Source organism: Adelges cooleyi, unplaced genomic scaffold, assembly GCF_023614345.1.
Source record: "Adelges cooleyi isolate 19-005CV unplaced genomic scaffold, UGA_ACOO_1.1 ACOO_flye_CR_arks_rails_tigmint_CR_PRNA_651, whole genome shotgun sequence".
NCBI classification, from domain to species: domain Eukaryota; kingdom Metazoa; phylum Arthropoda; class Insecta; order Hemiptera; family Adelgidae; genus Adelges; species Adelges cooleyi.
In genome coordinates, this window is record NW_026096352.1 from 5,297,059 (window position 1) to 5,314,565 (window position 17,507).

The window sequence follows — 17,507 nt, forward strand, 5'->3', positions numbered from 1 at the left end:
CGAGTTATATGATTTTAAAACGAATTATTATTTTTTTTAGTTCACAAATGAGTGATAATATAAATTTATAATATTATATAGTTTTTTCCGTATGGCTCGCGACTAGAGGTAGAATTTTTGGTTAACCATATAGGTTTCTACATATATGGAGACTACCCGAAGTTAAAGCTTAGAAAAATGTGATTATAAATCACAATTATATTTTAAAATGGTAATATAATATAGACAAACATAAATACGTGCAAACATGTATTAAAGTTGTGGTCTGTAATTTCTTCTAGTTTAACTAACTTATGTAATTATTACGCTGATTCATTTTTAGCAAGTTGATAGATCAAAAATATAAGTAAAATGTAGGTACTTTTAAGGCGGAAATCTGAAAAAATTCAAGTATTCGTCCTGACACCCGAAAAATTAACATATTTTGTAACTGAAAAATTGACACTATAACTTACCAAAAAACTGATTCATATTATTTCGAGATATTCTTTGGAAACAAATGTAGTTTTCATATTTTGTATGAAGTGAATTTTGTTTTCTACCATGTTGCAGGCTACCCGTGGATATAAATGTAGGACTTTTCCTACTTTCCTACCTACAGTCAAATATCAAAATACATCTATATTTGTGTTGGTAGTTTTTGTAAAAAAAACTAGTTTTGCATTGTCGCCCCAACAATTAAATATTAATATAAATAAATTGTGAAAAATTAGTTTATAATTGTGGGGCGACAATGCAAAATGGCGTTTCACTGACTTTTCAGAAGAGATATTTTTCTGCTATGCAAGGAATATTTGAGTTATAGGTGTCGTGAAAAGTGTAAAAATATTTTTAAACAATGTTTTGTTGGGTAAAGTATTTAGACATTTATTTTTCATTCTTCAATGCGATTTTTTAAATATTAAATTGCATCATAGCGTACTAATTTCAACCAATAGTACATTTTGATTTGTGGAAATAATACGTTTTGACTGTAATTTTTCCAAAACGTTCTATTTTTGTTTTATATTATATGTTTTAAACTAAATAAGTTTAAATATTTCAACTAAATTAAAGTTAAGAACATTTTTTTTTTATAAATTAATTTAATCACTTTCAAGTATAATATTATCCTATTACTAATTATTTTAAAGATCTATGATCTCAAGTGGTGAGAAGAATGGTAATGCTTCGTTACAACTGGGATGAAATTTTTTAACCGCCATTTTTTGCATCTAAGGTAAAAGTTAATTATAATTTATAATTAATACTTTAATAAAACAATTTCTCAATTACCAATCAAAATTTAAAAAATCAAACACAGTACCTAAGTGTGTTCACACTTAGGTACTTCTAATCAATTTCTGCCAGTGTTATGCTTAAGTCAACATATTGCTCTTTTAATTAATTAGCAACTGAGATAACAATAATTGTGAAAAACTATTTACATTTATTCATCTAAATTCTAAACGTATTGTTTGACCTTTATTTCTAATAATAACAAGCTACCAGATGCGTAGTTCGTACACAACTATGATTTCCTTATTCGAGTAACATGTTTTGTTGCATTATAATAATAATATTGGGAAATTCCTTTAGAGTAGGTATGAAAAAAACATAGCTAGATCTACTACAAACCTTTTTCAATAATATTTAACTTTAATTAAATGATAATTTAATATTTATACCTATCATTACAATTTAAATGCATTTCATCATTTCTATAATAGTTTGATTGGAATATTTCTAAGTCGAAAAGTCAATATTATACTGAAAAAATTATATTAACATGAAGGTACATAAGTATTGTGTTAAAGACTTACTTTTAAACGTATTATTAAATGAGTATTACTATCAGAAATTTCAACAATTTTTTAACAACATCAAACATGTGAACCAATTTATGATAGAAAAAATGTAACTTGGAGAAGAAAATTTAACAATGAACTGCAAGACGAATTGGGAATTGCATCAGTCATTAGCTTCATAAGATGACAAAGGATTCAATGACTAGGACACGTGATGCGGAGAAGTGAGGATGATATAAGTAGAGCAGTCCTAAATTGAAAACCAATGGGAAAAAGACCTCGAGGGAGGCCCAGGTAAAGATGGCTGGATGTTGTGGAAGAAGATCTTGATAAATTGGGAGTACAGGATTGTAGAGAATTAGTTCAGGATCGAGAGAAATTGAGAGAGATTGTGATGGTGGCCAAAACTCTTAGAGAGTATTCAGTGTCAGATGAAGAAGATCAGAAATGCCAACTTAGTTGTGGACCTGAGAAGGTATTTTAGACTGTTTTATAATAATGAGTTTTATTTATATTTTTCTGTGTTGAAAGTTCGTGTTAATACGATTAATCATTCGGATACGCGACTAGCCACTATGTTAATCTCTCTCATATTGCTTTAAAACTATAAAAAAAAAGGTAGAGTTTTGTAGTTCGAATATACAGGGTGACCTATCTAATGTAAGACACTCATTTTCCTTGAAAATGTGAATATTTTATAAATAATTTATTTCATATACTTTTAGGTAGATGTTTTAATACATTTTTCAATACTTAAAAAAAATTTTACCTTCATTGCCTATACGTAAATCAAATATAGACTTCGCTTTTTCTAATAGAAACATACGTTTTTAATTCTATGATATGTTGACAACAGATTTTTAAAAATGCTACTGTTTGAATTTTTAGTTTTCATCAATCTTTGATATGGCTTATTACATTATAAAGATTTTTATTTAAAATCAATATTCGTACGGGTTTTACAACAGTAACACAACAGTTTCCCATTATATAATAATGCTGACCCGGTCGTTAACACTGCCGCCGTTACTGTGTTTGAATTTAAAAGGTCCCGCTTGTCTATCGTTGTATCAAAATATTTTATTGTGTCTGGTTATCGGTGTTTTCGCCTATCGAACAATGCGAACAAAAATATGGATTTTATGGGCTACTGGAATTTGGAAAACCGAAGACATAATATAATGATAATTATAAGGGGAAATGTAATATCTTTGCCAAGTCATAACAAACGAACAGATTGATAAAAATGAAAAATTCCAACGCTAACATTTATTAAAATGTTTTGTCTACATATTAATGGAATTAGTAACATATTTCCCTATTTAAAAAAACAACATCCATACTTGTTTTTTGAATGAGGGATAAAGATAAAAAATTCCAAGTTTTGACAAATATAGTAAAATATGCACCTACAAGTATGGGAAAAAATGGTTTTCAAAATACTCATATTTTCTGAAAACATGAGTATAAGTGTGAGTGTGAGAAAATGAATCATCTGCATTCTAATAAACCATTAGTTAAATCCCTAACACTGTGGAGACGGAGCATAGGACAGGCCTAGAGAGCGATTTACATTTATTAGATTAACTTGATTTAAAAACCTATGAAAATTATTACAACTTGTCGTAATAAAATTACTCTTCGAAGAATTATGTTACGATACAATTCGGTAGATCGTAAAAAATATTTAATGTTAGTAAAATCATTTTAAGGCAGTACATAAGTTTTATAATCTTGCTATTAGGAATTTTGGATTTTCCTTAATGTAGTGTGTATCATAAAATATAAAATAGATTTAAAAATCATTAGTCAACCTTATTTGTCCGGGAAAACCCAAAATACGATTAATTTAATAAAAATAAAGTTTAAGCATGCCCCAAGTACTACACGTTTTTTTCTAAAACAATATATTATTTACATGTCAACAAAAAAACGTGCTATAACACTTTGCTATCAGTTAATAAACGAATAAATGAACAAATTACGACATCGGTACACAACGCCCGATTTTGATCGGTAACCAAGCACAGGTGTCTCATCACGCATGAATCAACACAAACCTTTATCCAACCTTGACGAAACGCCATTTGCGTATTTCCAATTTTTATTATGCTGATGTATAAATGGTATAAATGCATTCATAGCTCACCATGTCGGCCAAAAGTTCACACATTGTCCTCGTTTTGTGTTTGAACCTCGTCCTGCCTAATGTCGTCTACTCATATCCGTTTCCTAGATCGTACAGCCCTAAGGTAAGAAATAAAAACTAAAATGGTGTATTGAACTAAATTTGTGTTTTGCTTAAAAGTCTTTATCTAAAACATAGGTATGAAAACCTTGCGTGATATATTGTCATATGCTTCCCAATTAATCCACTCAAATAGTATTATTAAGAACAGTACTATTAATAGTACCATTGTTACTTTTTGTTACTTGTTTTCCTTTAATACAGTGCTCTGGTCCTAGGGTTAAACACAATATTCTATTACTTGACAACAGTTATTTAAAGAAACGCTTAACACAAACGTGGAATAAAAAAATATACAATTAGTAGTGTGGTTTTATTTGGATATGATAAGACTGTTCGTACTTAGTTTACCTGAATATATATTTACTTTTTTATTTTTTATTACATTACGGGCTGTACCCAATATATATCTGTGAGTGTGTGTAGTCTTTCAGAGAGATTTAAGTGAATAATATTGTTAAAAAGTTTTTGTTTATTTCTATCTTATATATATATTTATTTCGTAGACCTAAATACCTCAATAAGATGAATATCTTATTACTGCAATTAAACATATAATCAAAACTAAATATATGTATAAAATGTATTTTTATTACTTGAAGGGTACAAGGAAAAATCCAGCAAAGTCACTTTGTTCAAATCAAAGAAAAACATGTTTTAGTAATGCTAAAATATGTTTTAAAATGTTAAAGAAATACTTAAAACTTTTTAAAATATTATACACGTTTGTTTATAATCGTGCTTAAATGTAAAGAACAAATTGGTTTTGTATCAAAACCAATTTTATAACAAAAAAATTGTCATTTTTAAAAAGTGACTGCTGGTTTTTTCCTTGTGCCCTTCACTTACGTTAAAATCGGACAATGCCTATAATTTATTTTAAACCAAACGCTGTAGTATCTATTAAATTCTTGCACGACAGCCACATTCGAAATTAAACACTACCAATCAATATAATGTTGTTGGTTATTTTTAGTAAGATAAGGTTTATTTTTCTAACCTGTAAGCCCCCACAGACTACTTTTTTCCTCTCTAATGTGTTCAAGATCAAATTGTGATTTGTTTAATTAATACTATTTCACAGCATGGAAAGAGATGTGATGAGTGTAGCGCCTACAGCTTATTTTACCTATTGAAAAAAACTTGGATTAAAGTCTCCCTAAGTTACGTCAATGTAGTAAGAGTATATTAATTCTAAATATCTTTGGATAACTGCTAACCGGTAAACCTATTTCTTCATTAGTACATTAATCGATTGCAACATAATACCGTAGTTATCAGTAATAAATCATGATGTTAATAAATGCTCTTGTAAATAAAAGCTGAACAATCTACGCAAAACTGAATATAATAAAATATAAAATTCATTCATTTTAATAGTTACTATCCATTGGCCGTAAACAGCTTTAGTAAAGCGAAACACGGACCTAACAAAACTAATTTTGAACAATATAACGCGTTAACATGTATCAAGAAAAATATTTAAAGAGCTGCAGTTTATTGTTACCACTTATAACTACTTTTATTTTTGAACCACTCAGAGATGGATGCAGATGTATATACTACGACGTGAAAGAAAGTCGGTGTGTACGTTTTCATTTTGAGGACTCTAACTAAAGTTTGCAGAATGTGCCCAACTGAATTACTATTTTCTGAGACTTTTCGCTTGGTTTTCGTAAATCTCAAGGGTGCTATATTTTCTCATTTATACGAAGAAAAACCTGGGACACCGGCAGAAACGTAATAATTTTCCCCTATGATTTGATCCGGCCACATGTAGGTAGTGAATCTTTTTAAAAATACCCAAGCTTTAGTCGGTACCGTTTTTCGAATTTTGTCTAATAAACAAGTACATTACGTGTTATTACGAGATTAACTTATAACGAGGTTGTATGCAAGGTACCTATAGCACATCATTGGGGTCCGCGATTCACTAAGTATAATAGCTATTATTTTATCAATTATTATTTCAGCTGATCAGCTGAAAAAACATTGTCCCCTAAAAAAAAAAAAGTTTTAAAAACACTATTTAATTTGTGGATGTTTACTTTTGCAGAGTAAAATAAATTAATGCACGACTTGCAATGTGGTAAAATAATTAACCTGACGCACTGAATATTAATGGGACCTATTAACTGTACTTATTTTCAACAGATATTATTTGCTAATGATTTTATTTTAAAAATAAATTACAATGTTCTGTCTACACACATGATTTTATACAATTTGGAAATTAATTAAAATTGTTTACAGTGTGATCTCATAATAGTGTACTGCTTACAATATGCTCAATACAATTAATTAAATTCTCTACGAATGTTATGTTTTTTTTTTTTAATGAATACAAACTAGGTAACAAATTTATGTTAATTTCGGAACACTGGAAGTTTACATAATAATATTTTAGATTTATATGCTCGATCAACGTCTGCCTATAGTAATAAACTGACACTACTAAAGCCGTTTGTTATGGTACTAATTAGTAATTGTCTGTTTCGATATAATTATAGTAAATTAAACAATGTCGTGTGTGTTATCAAAGGCTATTTACAAAACTGTTATGCGCTTATATTATTCTTAAATACTATAAATTGTTTTATTATTTGAGTTTTAGGTGTTTTAGTGGAGCTTGAATGATTGAGTTGGTGTTCTGAATTTAAATTTACATTAACCTTAAATTCCACAGATCTAAATAATTTTTTTAAGAACTATTTACGAACAATTAATAGCCTCCTTTAAAAAAACAGTTCAATACATACATTAATAACGTAGATCATTTTTGTCGTTCGATCTTTACTCTAGTAAGATTTCATTTTTTTTAATATAGTATAAAATAACACATTTTAGGGAATTAAAAAATATTAATCGATTTTTCACGCTCATGGTCACAATAATACTAGTTTCTTTACAAACAAATTCAGTTTTTATTTAAGATACAATTAATACATTTTTTTAACAATGATATCGAATTTTTAATATTTACCGAAATAGATCATGTGCAAATTTGATTTAATGTAGTTGTACAGTATATCAATATTTTGTTATTCGAGAATGTGTACATAATTGTTACGCAAATCTATAAAATTATAAAAATAAATAAAATACTGGTAAATTTCTAAAATGAAGTAGTACGCGTTAACTACATTAGTGTCAGCTGTCAATTACACGTGTTAACTGTTCAATGATAATAAATAATTGACAACTATTAAAATGATTTCATTTGTTCGCATCAGATGCAAAATTCTAAAAACTAAAGATGAACAATAAAATTGTATAATATTTTTATTGATTAGAAAAAAATATCGACAACACCTAAATGGCAAAATTCCCCCGCGGGTCTACAATAGTGTAATCGTAGCTTCTCAATTTGTCCACGCTATTGTTTTTCTTTTAAAATAACAGTTGTTACGATTCATTGTCCATTTTCTATGCTATTGGGTTTGTTATTACAGAATAACTGTTCTGGTCTTTCTGGCTCCTTAAATAGTTTACACATAAATGTATATTATGTGAAGTTAACGAGGTAGCAGGAAAAACATAAATCCGTCTAGCAGATTGGTGAACGGACTATTCTGTTATAAGAATTAGTAAAGAGTCTATTCGCCTTTCTGACGGACTTTGCAATTAATTAATAAGTATTTATTGACGAGATTTATCACGCCTATTATTTCTCTTAAAATATATATGTTTATACAATGATTGAAAACGTTACTAAAGAAACACAGGAACACAATAAAAATTGTTTCGTTCTCTATGTCAATTTGGTAATGGTTTAATAACCCTAGTATTTATCTTATCTTTCCTAATGTTAAGACTTTCTTTTTACTATATTGACTTCTATTTTATATTTTATTTATATTATCTACACCTCAACATTCTGGTCCATACCATGGCTTAATAAACAGGCATGATTCCTAGATTATGAAATTTCCTATCTTTGCGCATTTGATCCATACACATTTTAACTTAACGCATTATTTTACCTTTAAAACAACCATTATTTTCAATAATGGATTTTTGAAAATTGGTGGTAGGGTGGTATGGGGTTAGTGTCTCTAATACTTCCTATGTAACTGTGCAATAGTAGTCTAGACTAAAAAAGACTGTAACTAAAAAATAAAATTCCATACTTACTTGAATTGAATTAACTGCGGAATCGGAAGTACACGATACGATACAACACGATACACTTTAAAGCAGCTACTGATAAACACGTCGTACCGAAATTAGCCTTATATACCTTCGGGCCTCGAGAATTGAAATTCCTAGAAGACGGTATTTATTAGTACCGATTTCCGAACATATTCTATTCTCAAACATTGCGGAAGTTTCTAGAATATTTTATAACTAATTTTCGCCCTTACTACCACCCACGAACTCTCTTACTATCAGTGGGACACCAATGGTCTTCTCCACCACAAACCCGAGTGAGTGGTTGTGGAGAAAAGTGAGCGTACACCCACACACTCTTTCCTTTTATATACTTATACATTGATTATAGTCTATAGATTTTGTTATTCGCTTGTGCCTAATATTCTATATTTATAACCAGGAGTAAGAACATACCTCACTAAGTCCATAACTGTATTAAGTGGTCGGTTTTAACAACTAATTCTAAGTCTTATATCATATGTACATATAATTAAAATCTCAATTCAAAATTAAACGTTACCTTGTGATGAAAAACGATAGCCATATGAGTAAGTATAAGATGCGATGCCGAATCTAAGTACAAAGCGTGAACAAACGTTTTTTTTATTTGAAGAACGACGATGACTAAATAATATACACACGTGCTCAATGTGTCGTATAGCCATCGTTTGCCTAAGTAATATTATACTACTATATTTTCGAAACAGCAATTTTTGCAGGAAAAGAGTTTATTTAAATCCTCTGTCGGATAGATTGAATACATTATCGCCATCTACTACGGATACAGTGAGTTTTTTATTACTATCATTGTCTTTGGTTTTCAAAAAAGTGAAAATTCTCGTACCCCCATGAAATATTTACGGTTTTAGGCCATCTCCGGCACCGTGATTTGTTTACAAAGCTTTGGTCGAGGGTGTGTGTGTGTGTGTGTGGAATAGGGTAGCCGAAACCTGTTGAATGCACGTTTGATGATTCCGGGGCTTAAATACATCATGAGAAGTGAAAAATCTGTTGCACGAAACTTATGTGTTGACAGAAAACGTTTGTTGGATCGACATTTGTTTGGTTTTTTATTACAGTAGTATCATTCTTATTGTTTTAATTTTCAAAAACACATCATAAAAAAATTGACCAATATTTTCATGGTAACCCAAAATCTGATACTCTAATATTATCCTCGCGTGCTTAAAATAAATAAACAAATAATTTTTAATCCAACGTGTGTTCTTGCCTTAAAAAGTAAAAAAATAATGGTAAATATATTTATATATTACTATAAATTCAATATGTACAGTAATAATAACATAATTTATATATTATTTTAATTGTAAAGAGTAATAAATATAATTTAAAGTGATAAAATCGCATTAAAAAAACCATTTGATCCGTAGATGGCAAACAGTATTTTAATATAATATATTAGTATATTTTAGACAATAAAAGTGTTTTTATTTGTGTTAGGTTTTTTTGTTATTTTATAAATTAAAAAATGTTGACTACAGAATTTTTAAAATGTTTGATTTTATACATACAATAGTAAAGGCTAGAGGCCACACTACATTCAACCCAATTTTTACACCCAAGTCAAAAATCTGCTTCTATTTTTCCTGGGTAAATGGCGTATAGATTTTATTCTTGGATTTTTATCACTAGAATTTTATCTAAAGAGTGTAAGCAAAATCAAATACTTAGAAATCGAAAAGTTATAGCCTGTCGTATATTGTATTTGAAAAATGTTATAATTATTAGGAAGTTTTTCTAGGTTTTGAAAGAAAAGAGGTATACTTATTGCAATCTTGTAGAAACTATTTTTTTTTTAAATACTTAAGATACCACTCGATTACTTAACCTCGAAAACCTACTGGACTGCTTCTATTTTAGCTTATAGGACCGGCATATAATATTACATTCGTGTCTCTTGAGCCCGATACTCTTTAAACAAAACTAGACTAGACATGTCCAGTCCACTCATGCACTGAAATAAATAAAAAAAATTCAAGCATTATTTCATTTACTTTGTTACCACATGAGAAAGCGGTATGAAATATTATTTTGTATAAATATATCTGATTGAGAGTTTCGTCCATTGTTGGACACGCGCGTATCTAGAAACGTTTAACAATTTTCAACTGTAAAAGACGTTTTTTTTTCTCCGCCAAAGGTCTTACAAACAAATCCTTTTATACATCTACGATTTTACCACCTCTTCAGTATTTACAGCCCTTAGAATATTTTTTCTTACCGTTGACTACGACCGGACAAAGAACAATATATTAATAGAACTAGTTCCGTTTGACTACCGACTAAAAGTAACGTTTATTTTTTTTTAATGGTAGCAGGTTGAACGGAAATAATATTTGTGTAGTGATCATCATGAGGAAATAAAAAAGCAAAATTGTCATAAAAGGTTGTAGTTATAGTAAAATATAAGTTGAATATTATAGTGTTGTAAAAAAATATGTCCATATTAGTATGACAATAATAGACATAGTCAAGTAGCTTAAACTTAATTAAATACAAAAAAAAAATTGCCTTAGTTAGCCGTGTACCGTAATTAACAATATAATGCAAATATTTTCAAATACCTGTTAGTTGTTGTTTCATTCACACATAGCAACCTAGAAATTGACAACGGTCGTTAGGATTTTAGCCTAAACATTATTCCTTACAAAATTAGAACTAATTCGATTATTTTTAATAAAGTTATAGAGTGCCGTAATTTTAAGTAGAAAATATGTGTATCTTTTTAGTGTTTTTCTAGATTCTGAATAGGAAGGGGTTAATTTTTTTTAATGTTTGGCCCAATAAAGTACCAGAAATTGTACTTTGAGGTACAATTTCTGGTATATAGACTAGCTACATGAAAAAATCGGTTCAGCGGTTTAGGAGATATCGTAGGAACAGACACACAAAAATAAAATAAACAAAATTAAATTAAAAATTAAAACAAGAAAAGCCATAACAAAAAAGAACGGTGAAAAAGTGTCAACGAAAAAACGCGGTACGGTAGACGGTAGAGCAGATAGTAGTAATGAAAAATGATAGTAGCAAAACGGTCGGAGAGGCGAGCATAGGTGGTGGTGTGGGGAGCGGCAGCCTATGTAATTCCCGAACAATTTCTGTTATCATATTATCATTTGTCTCAAAAGATAAAATAAAGTTATATTTATTTTTATAACATAATGTATACTTATATATTTGTTTGTGTACTTGGGCACCAATTATTTAGTTTAAGCCAAAGACGTTTATTTACCATAAGTTGTACTGTTTTCGTATAAAATATACCTAACGTAGAGTTTGGCCTCGCACAAAACATATTAATCAATTGAGAAATACATCGCACTAGAATGTTCTGTTGATTTAGAACGAGTACATATTTTATTAGTTCAATGTCATAATACAGTCATGCAATGTGTTTTTAATAATATCGGTTGAGCATAATATACGCCAATTTATCTCAGGTTTTGTACTATAATTTTTAAAAAGCAATATATATTGAAACGCACTTTAGTAGATATTATGTTTTCAACCAAAATTGGCTTCTGCTTACTCACCGAATCTTACACGTGTTATGTTGTAATAAAATACAATTAACTCAATCACGTAGTTAAACATGCTTGAACAAAGTGTCTCAAATATATTGTAAAATATAAGAGCACCTTCATTGAAATATAACAGCTGTAGTTCTTGTTAACGGCTTTAACCAAGAGCCAGAATCGAACAATCATTTTACACATAAAAAAATAACTTTAACACAAACTAATAAAGAAAGAAAAAAACTAAAAAAAATTGTATTTGTTCTAAAGAGAGTAACTCAATAAAAAATATGAGTTTTAATATTTTATTAAACAACTGATCTATTAATAATCATACTAATTACAATGTCTGATTGACTTGTAAAGTCCGACTAAATCCAACTTTAGTATGATATTTTATAATATATTTTATTTTAATTTATCTATAACCGCTCTTTGTATTAATACTGCCAAAATATAAACAAGAGTTCATCATACATGCACCAACTCGGTAGTAACTTACAACCGCGTCTAACCGATTGTTGCTGCAAATAACAACTGACGTTTTTTGTATGTTTGTATTTTGTTTCGACATTGAGCTGTTGAATATAATGCTACTAAAATCTAACTTTAAATTGAAAGCAAAATATATTATGCGAATAATTAAATTATTGTCAATTATAAACAATAAATCATTGTATGGTCAGTCATTGGTCATAAATTTAGACTCTAGTCTAGCTTGTGTTTTTCTACTATGCCTAAAAGTTTATTCAAGGAAATACTTTTTAGTATTTAAAACAATAATTATACACCTAACACTTAGAGAGGTGGTTTTTAAGTGAAGAAAATGCAAACGACAAAGTTTAAGAGGACGTCGCAGGTAAAGTGTTACGTATACAACTCCCGAGAGATGGCGTTATTCTCCGTCTCGGCGCGGCGGCGGCGGTTTATAGTCACGCCCATACGAGTGCTGCGGCGGCGCGTTGTAGTATTATCAGAGCGGCACATTATTCTATCACCGACAGCCGATCTAGTAAAAACTAATATTATGCTGGAAACGTATGATTCGTCGCGGTAAACATTCGCTACTTCGCGAGCTCGCGCGCGTGTTACAATCTCGAGTAAATCTTTTTTTATAGCTACTGTTCATTACCATTTATATAACAATGGACAGAGTAGAAAATACAATACCCATCATAGTTTGAATCATTCTGATAACTTAATTACTTTTTTTTAGCGTATAAATAATTTTCTCAGATATCAGAATAAACTTGGTACCTCGTATAGCGTACTTACTTATTAACATTTATATTGGAGCATACTTATTTTGCATGTCTGTTACAATAAAATACGTGTTTCCAAATTTGCTTAGCCTATATTGTCCATGGTCGTAATGAATATTTTAGTTTTTTTTCTTTTTTACTGTTTTTTTTTTTATAGTATTATAGGTCACCAAACAAAATCATTAAAAATCAGTATTTTATGTAAAACATTTCAGCTTTCTGATAATTCATTTATAAATCCAAAATTAATAATTGAAAACATGTTTATAAAAATTCATCAATAGAATAATAATTGTATAATGGTACGAGTATCCGTTATAAACTTTAAGTGCTGGACGGGTCATATATAATATTCTATGATTTATTTCATTAAATAATAATTATATATAAATCTAATACTATTTCATAAAAAAACAATGTGTACATATGTAAATTTTGTATTATAATTTTTATCTATAAAACACACAACACAATAGGAAAAATAAAAATGTGGCTTCTCTGTACAACAAAAATACAGTATTTCCCAAGTAAAGTCATATTTCTACAATATTTACAAATAATATAGGTAATTAGATAAGCTTAGATTATCTGTTGTTATCCCGAAAATTATGGTGGTCACCGCCGACATTGTTGCGGAATTTAGCTTTGTTATAAAAAAAAATAGAAAAAATAGAATACGAAATCATAATTGAAATATATTGTGAGTAATACTCTTTAATTTATAAATTGTAATTATATAGAAAAATAAATTATAGTATAAATGAAGAGTTAATTTGTCAAACGTTCCAAGTGCTAAAGTATAAAAATTGAACTTTATAATTTGATTTTTTTTATTTTACTAGCGGAAACATAACATATTTTTGAGTTTTAAATATGATTGTTTTTTTTAATAAATATCTATTCCTTACTTGAAATTTACAAAATTCTTTCCGGTGTAGTAAACCCACGTAGTGCACATGGGTCTCTATAAGGGCATGTCCTTCTTTCGCGTCTATGCATGGTCACTAAGACGTGACCAATGGGTGTCCCCTTGTAATAATTTAATTATACTTTATTCTTTTAATTGATTATTTGATTATGTTCGAGTAGAGCGACGGCGTCGAGTAGTCGGTAGTCAATTAACGATAGGACTGATTGCACTACTCAGTTATTAACTTCAAAATTGATTAAACATTACTATTATATCAAATTTATTAAACATTATTATTATATCAAATTTATTAAACATTATTATATATCTATTACAATTAATTCAAAAGTTTAACTTATTCATTAAAAAACCTACTCCTAGTTTTTCGTTACAAACGTTGGTCGTTTACGGTGTTTTGTACGCGGTCATCCGACCGGTGCACTACACCGGTAATGGATAAAATACAATTTAAATTATAAAGTTCAATTTTTATACTTTGGCACTTAGAACGTTTGACAAATTCATTTTTCAAATATTTATGTTAGATAAATACGTTTTTAGTGGTCGGCATTGAATGAGGGGGGTGGCTTAGATTGAGAGTAAAAAACCGTCTTTACGAAAAATAAGAATATAGAAATTACGGACACCAGGTAATACAAAAAAGAAATGGAGACCCCCCAAAAATCAAAATGTTGTTTAAAATACATTACTGATCTATATGATTTATTGCAACTAAAAATTGACTGTTGATTAATTTACACATAGCAACTTAAAAAATTCCAATTTTGGTCTGAGGAGGGGAGGGGGCCCCACACTAATTTTGGCCTGGGGTGTAAACATTGTATTACAATGTTTCGGTTTTTCGGAGAGGTATTTGAATATTTTTCCGTTTTTTTACAGTGTGCAATAACCCCCCTCCCTCCCCCCGTTCCCTAAACCATTTTTTAAATCATAATTTTTACAAATTATAATTTACTACAATTGCTACCTTTTTCATACAAGTGACTTAGCGACTGGCTTCTTCAGCTAATTCTCTATAAAATAATGAACATAAAATAGCAAATATTAAATAACAGTATCGCTGCGCAAGTAAAATATAATACTTGTTTATTATTGAGAATTGATTGTTAAAAATTGGGTTATCTGTTTTTACTTCAGGTAATAATATAATTGCGGTGTCACCGTTGACGTTATCGCTGTCGCCGCGCTACGGCAGTCGGCCCAAAACCGGTTTTCCGAACGTATAAAGATTTGTAGTAAATTGGCCGCTAGGCGCGCCAGCTCTCGACGTAATAATTATTATAAAAATTCAAAAAACATCCCTTCGCACTTCAAATAGTACTCGTACGCTTTTGGTGGTAGAAAATTGTTTATAGTACCATATGAAAGATCAGAACTTTTTCTACGTGCCTACAGAGAGTTTTTTTCGATAACTTTATTTACAATGGTTTTATGAACGTTTGAAAAAAGTAAAAATTCTTATTGAAATAACTATAAGTAAACAATTTTTTTTTGGAAATATGGCTCTATACGCACATAGTAGACATTCCAGGCTTTCTTTAGGTATCCTTAGATTTATTCTACGATTAATAGTTTCTGAGTACTATTTGAAGTCCGAAGCGGTGTTTTAGTACTCGAAATATTTGACTGCGACGTCCTCTTAAATAATATTCTAACTCATATAGACTAAATATTAATATTTTCCATTTAAACGCTAAGTAAAGATTTACTTAATTCAAAGATAATTATTCTCAATTTGTATAATTTTAGAATTCAAATGACACTTCCACTTATTGTACATTTTTTGGTAATTTTAATTTTAAAACTTAGGTAAAAATGAAATTCCCCATAAGTCCTAAAATCAAGTGATTTAAAAACAACTTTATAATCTCCAATATCAAATATTATTATTAGTAATCAACAACATAATAGTCGTATATTTGATTGCAGGCGTACACGCCCAAAAAGTTGTATGAAACGTTAAGACCGGCGGAAGCATTCAGGTACCTGCTGACGGGAAGATTGCCAAGTTCGATCACACGTGACAAAGAAATCGGTATGCTAGTAAAAGACGGGCATGACATTGAGAGTGAGAGTTGTGAAGAGTGCAAGAAGTATAAAAAAGGCAAAGTAAGTCGAAAGGAAGAATTCGTAGAGGAAGAGGTGGAAGAAGATGAAGAAGATGATGATGACGATGATGATGATGATGATGATGATGACGACGATGAAGACGATGACGAGGAAGAAGAAGAAGAAACAATAAAGAAAACGGCGCGGACGTCCCGTCGTTCGAATAAAGGCTCAGGCTGGATATTGCCATCCTGGGACGCGTGGGGATCAAATGCTGGGGAAGAAGCTCCGACCGAAAACGAAAAGACTCCTAAAACGTCTGAAGCCGACGATTGGTCTTCGTGGAACCCCTGGGGTTCTGAGAAAGATGACAAAGAGGCAGACAAGAAAGATGATCAAGGGATCATCCCTGATATTAACATACCCGACGAGTTTCCTAGTGTAGTACCCGACACCAAAACGGTAATCAAATTCCTGGCTGATTATATTGACCCGTTGAAACCGATTGTAGCCGCTATAGAAGTTCAAGAAGAGGCGGGAGCAAAAATCGATAAGATTAAAGGAATTGGTAAAAAACTCAAAATTGATTGATCTAGAGTAGCGAATACCTGTGTAACCCATAAAAAGTTATGATGATTTACTCAAACAGTAACAGCTGTTGATATTATATTACTTAAAATTAAATATTGATTTAAAATGTTTACTAAAAATCCAATAAAATTGATTACCTATGATGATATTTTGTAAAATTATGAGAAAAAATAAACATGCATATTATCCAACTATTTTTGCATTTAGATTTTACTCTAATCATAAAAAAGTAATTTAGTTATTGATTCTAAACTATGGAAAACCATATCTTTAAATAGGGAACCTAAATGGGATATTTGTTATAAGATATTTGGATAAAATTATATTTTAACTTCGATGCGATGAAGGCTGTGAAGGTATTGGTTTTATGAAGATGTGTTTTTTATTGGTGTCTGAAGTCATGAAAACTTTTTTCCTGTGGACTTATTTACTCGAGTAGCACCTCTATAGATTCGAAATCGTAAATGTTTGGTGCTTTGGTGGGTCAAAAGTAGAAAAAGTCAATTCTTTCATCCTCAAAACCGAGAAGAACTGAACAAATTTTACTTGTTTTTCAACCATCAACTTTTTTAACTATATCTTCACGAAAAACGGTCGGATCCAATCGAAACATTTATAGAATATTGATTAGGCATACTTCTAGTCACGCATTGCCTTAAACCCATATTTCGACAACTCTCTGCCTCCTGGGAGGGCTGAACGTTTTTTGGTTTTATTTTATTTTATAGGCGCAATTTTAGGATTGAAGAGATGAAAATTAGTCTGAAGATAGGTCAACATATTTGATCTATAACACGAGTAAAAAAAAATATATTATCAACTTTTAAAAAAAAAGGTTAACAACAAATAATTGAGAAAATTGTATACTATGTTATAGTACCACTCTAGATCTACCTTCGGTCTAACTGTCTAACTTAAGCCCCTGAAATTTAGATTTTATAAGGTGAACCT

The 17,507-nt window shown here is 29.9% G+C and overlaps 1 protein-coding gene across 1 annotated transcript; it reads left to right on the forward strand.

The window, feature by feature from the left end:
- Nucleotides 1-3,918: 3,918 nt before the first annotated feature.
- LOC126844521 (uncharacterized) lies at nt 3,919-16,750 on the forward strand. Its single transcript, XM_050582778.1, has 2 exons — nt 3,919-4,039; nt 15,846-16,750. The coding sequence occupies exons 1-2, from the start codon at nt 3,938-3,940 to the stop codon at nt 16,554-16,556; spliced, it is 813 nt and encodes a 270-aa protein (XP_050438735.1). The 5' UTR covers nt 3,919-3,937; the 3' UTR covers nt 16,557-16,750.
- The last annotated feature ends 757 nt before the right edge of the window (nt 16,751-17,507 follow it).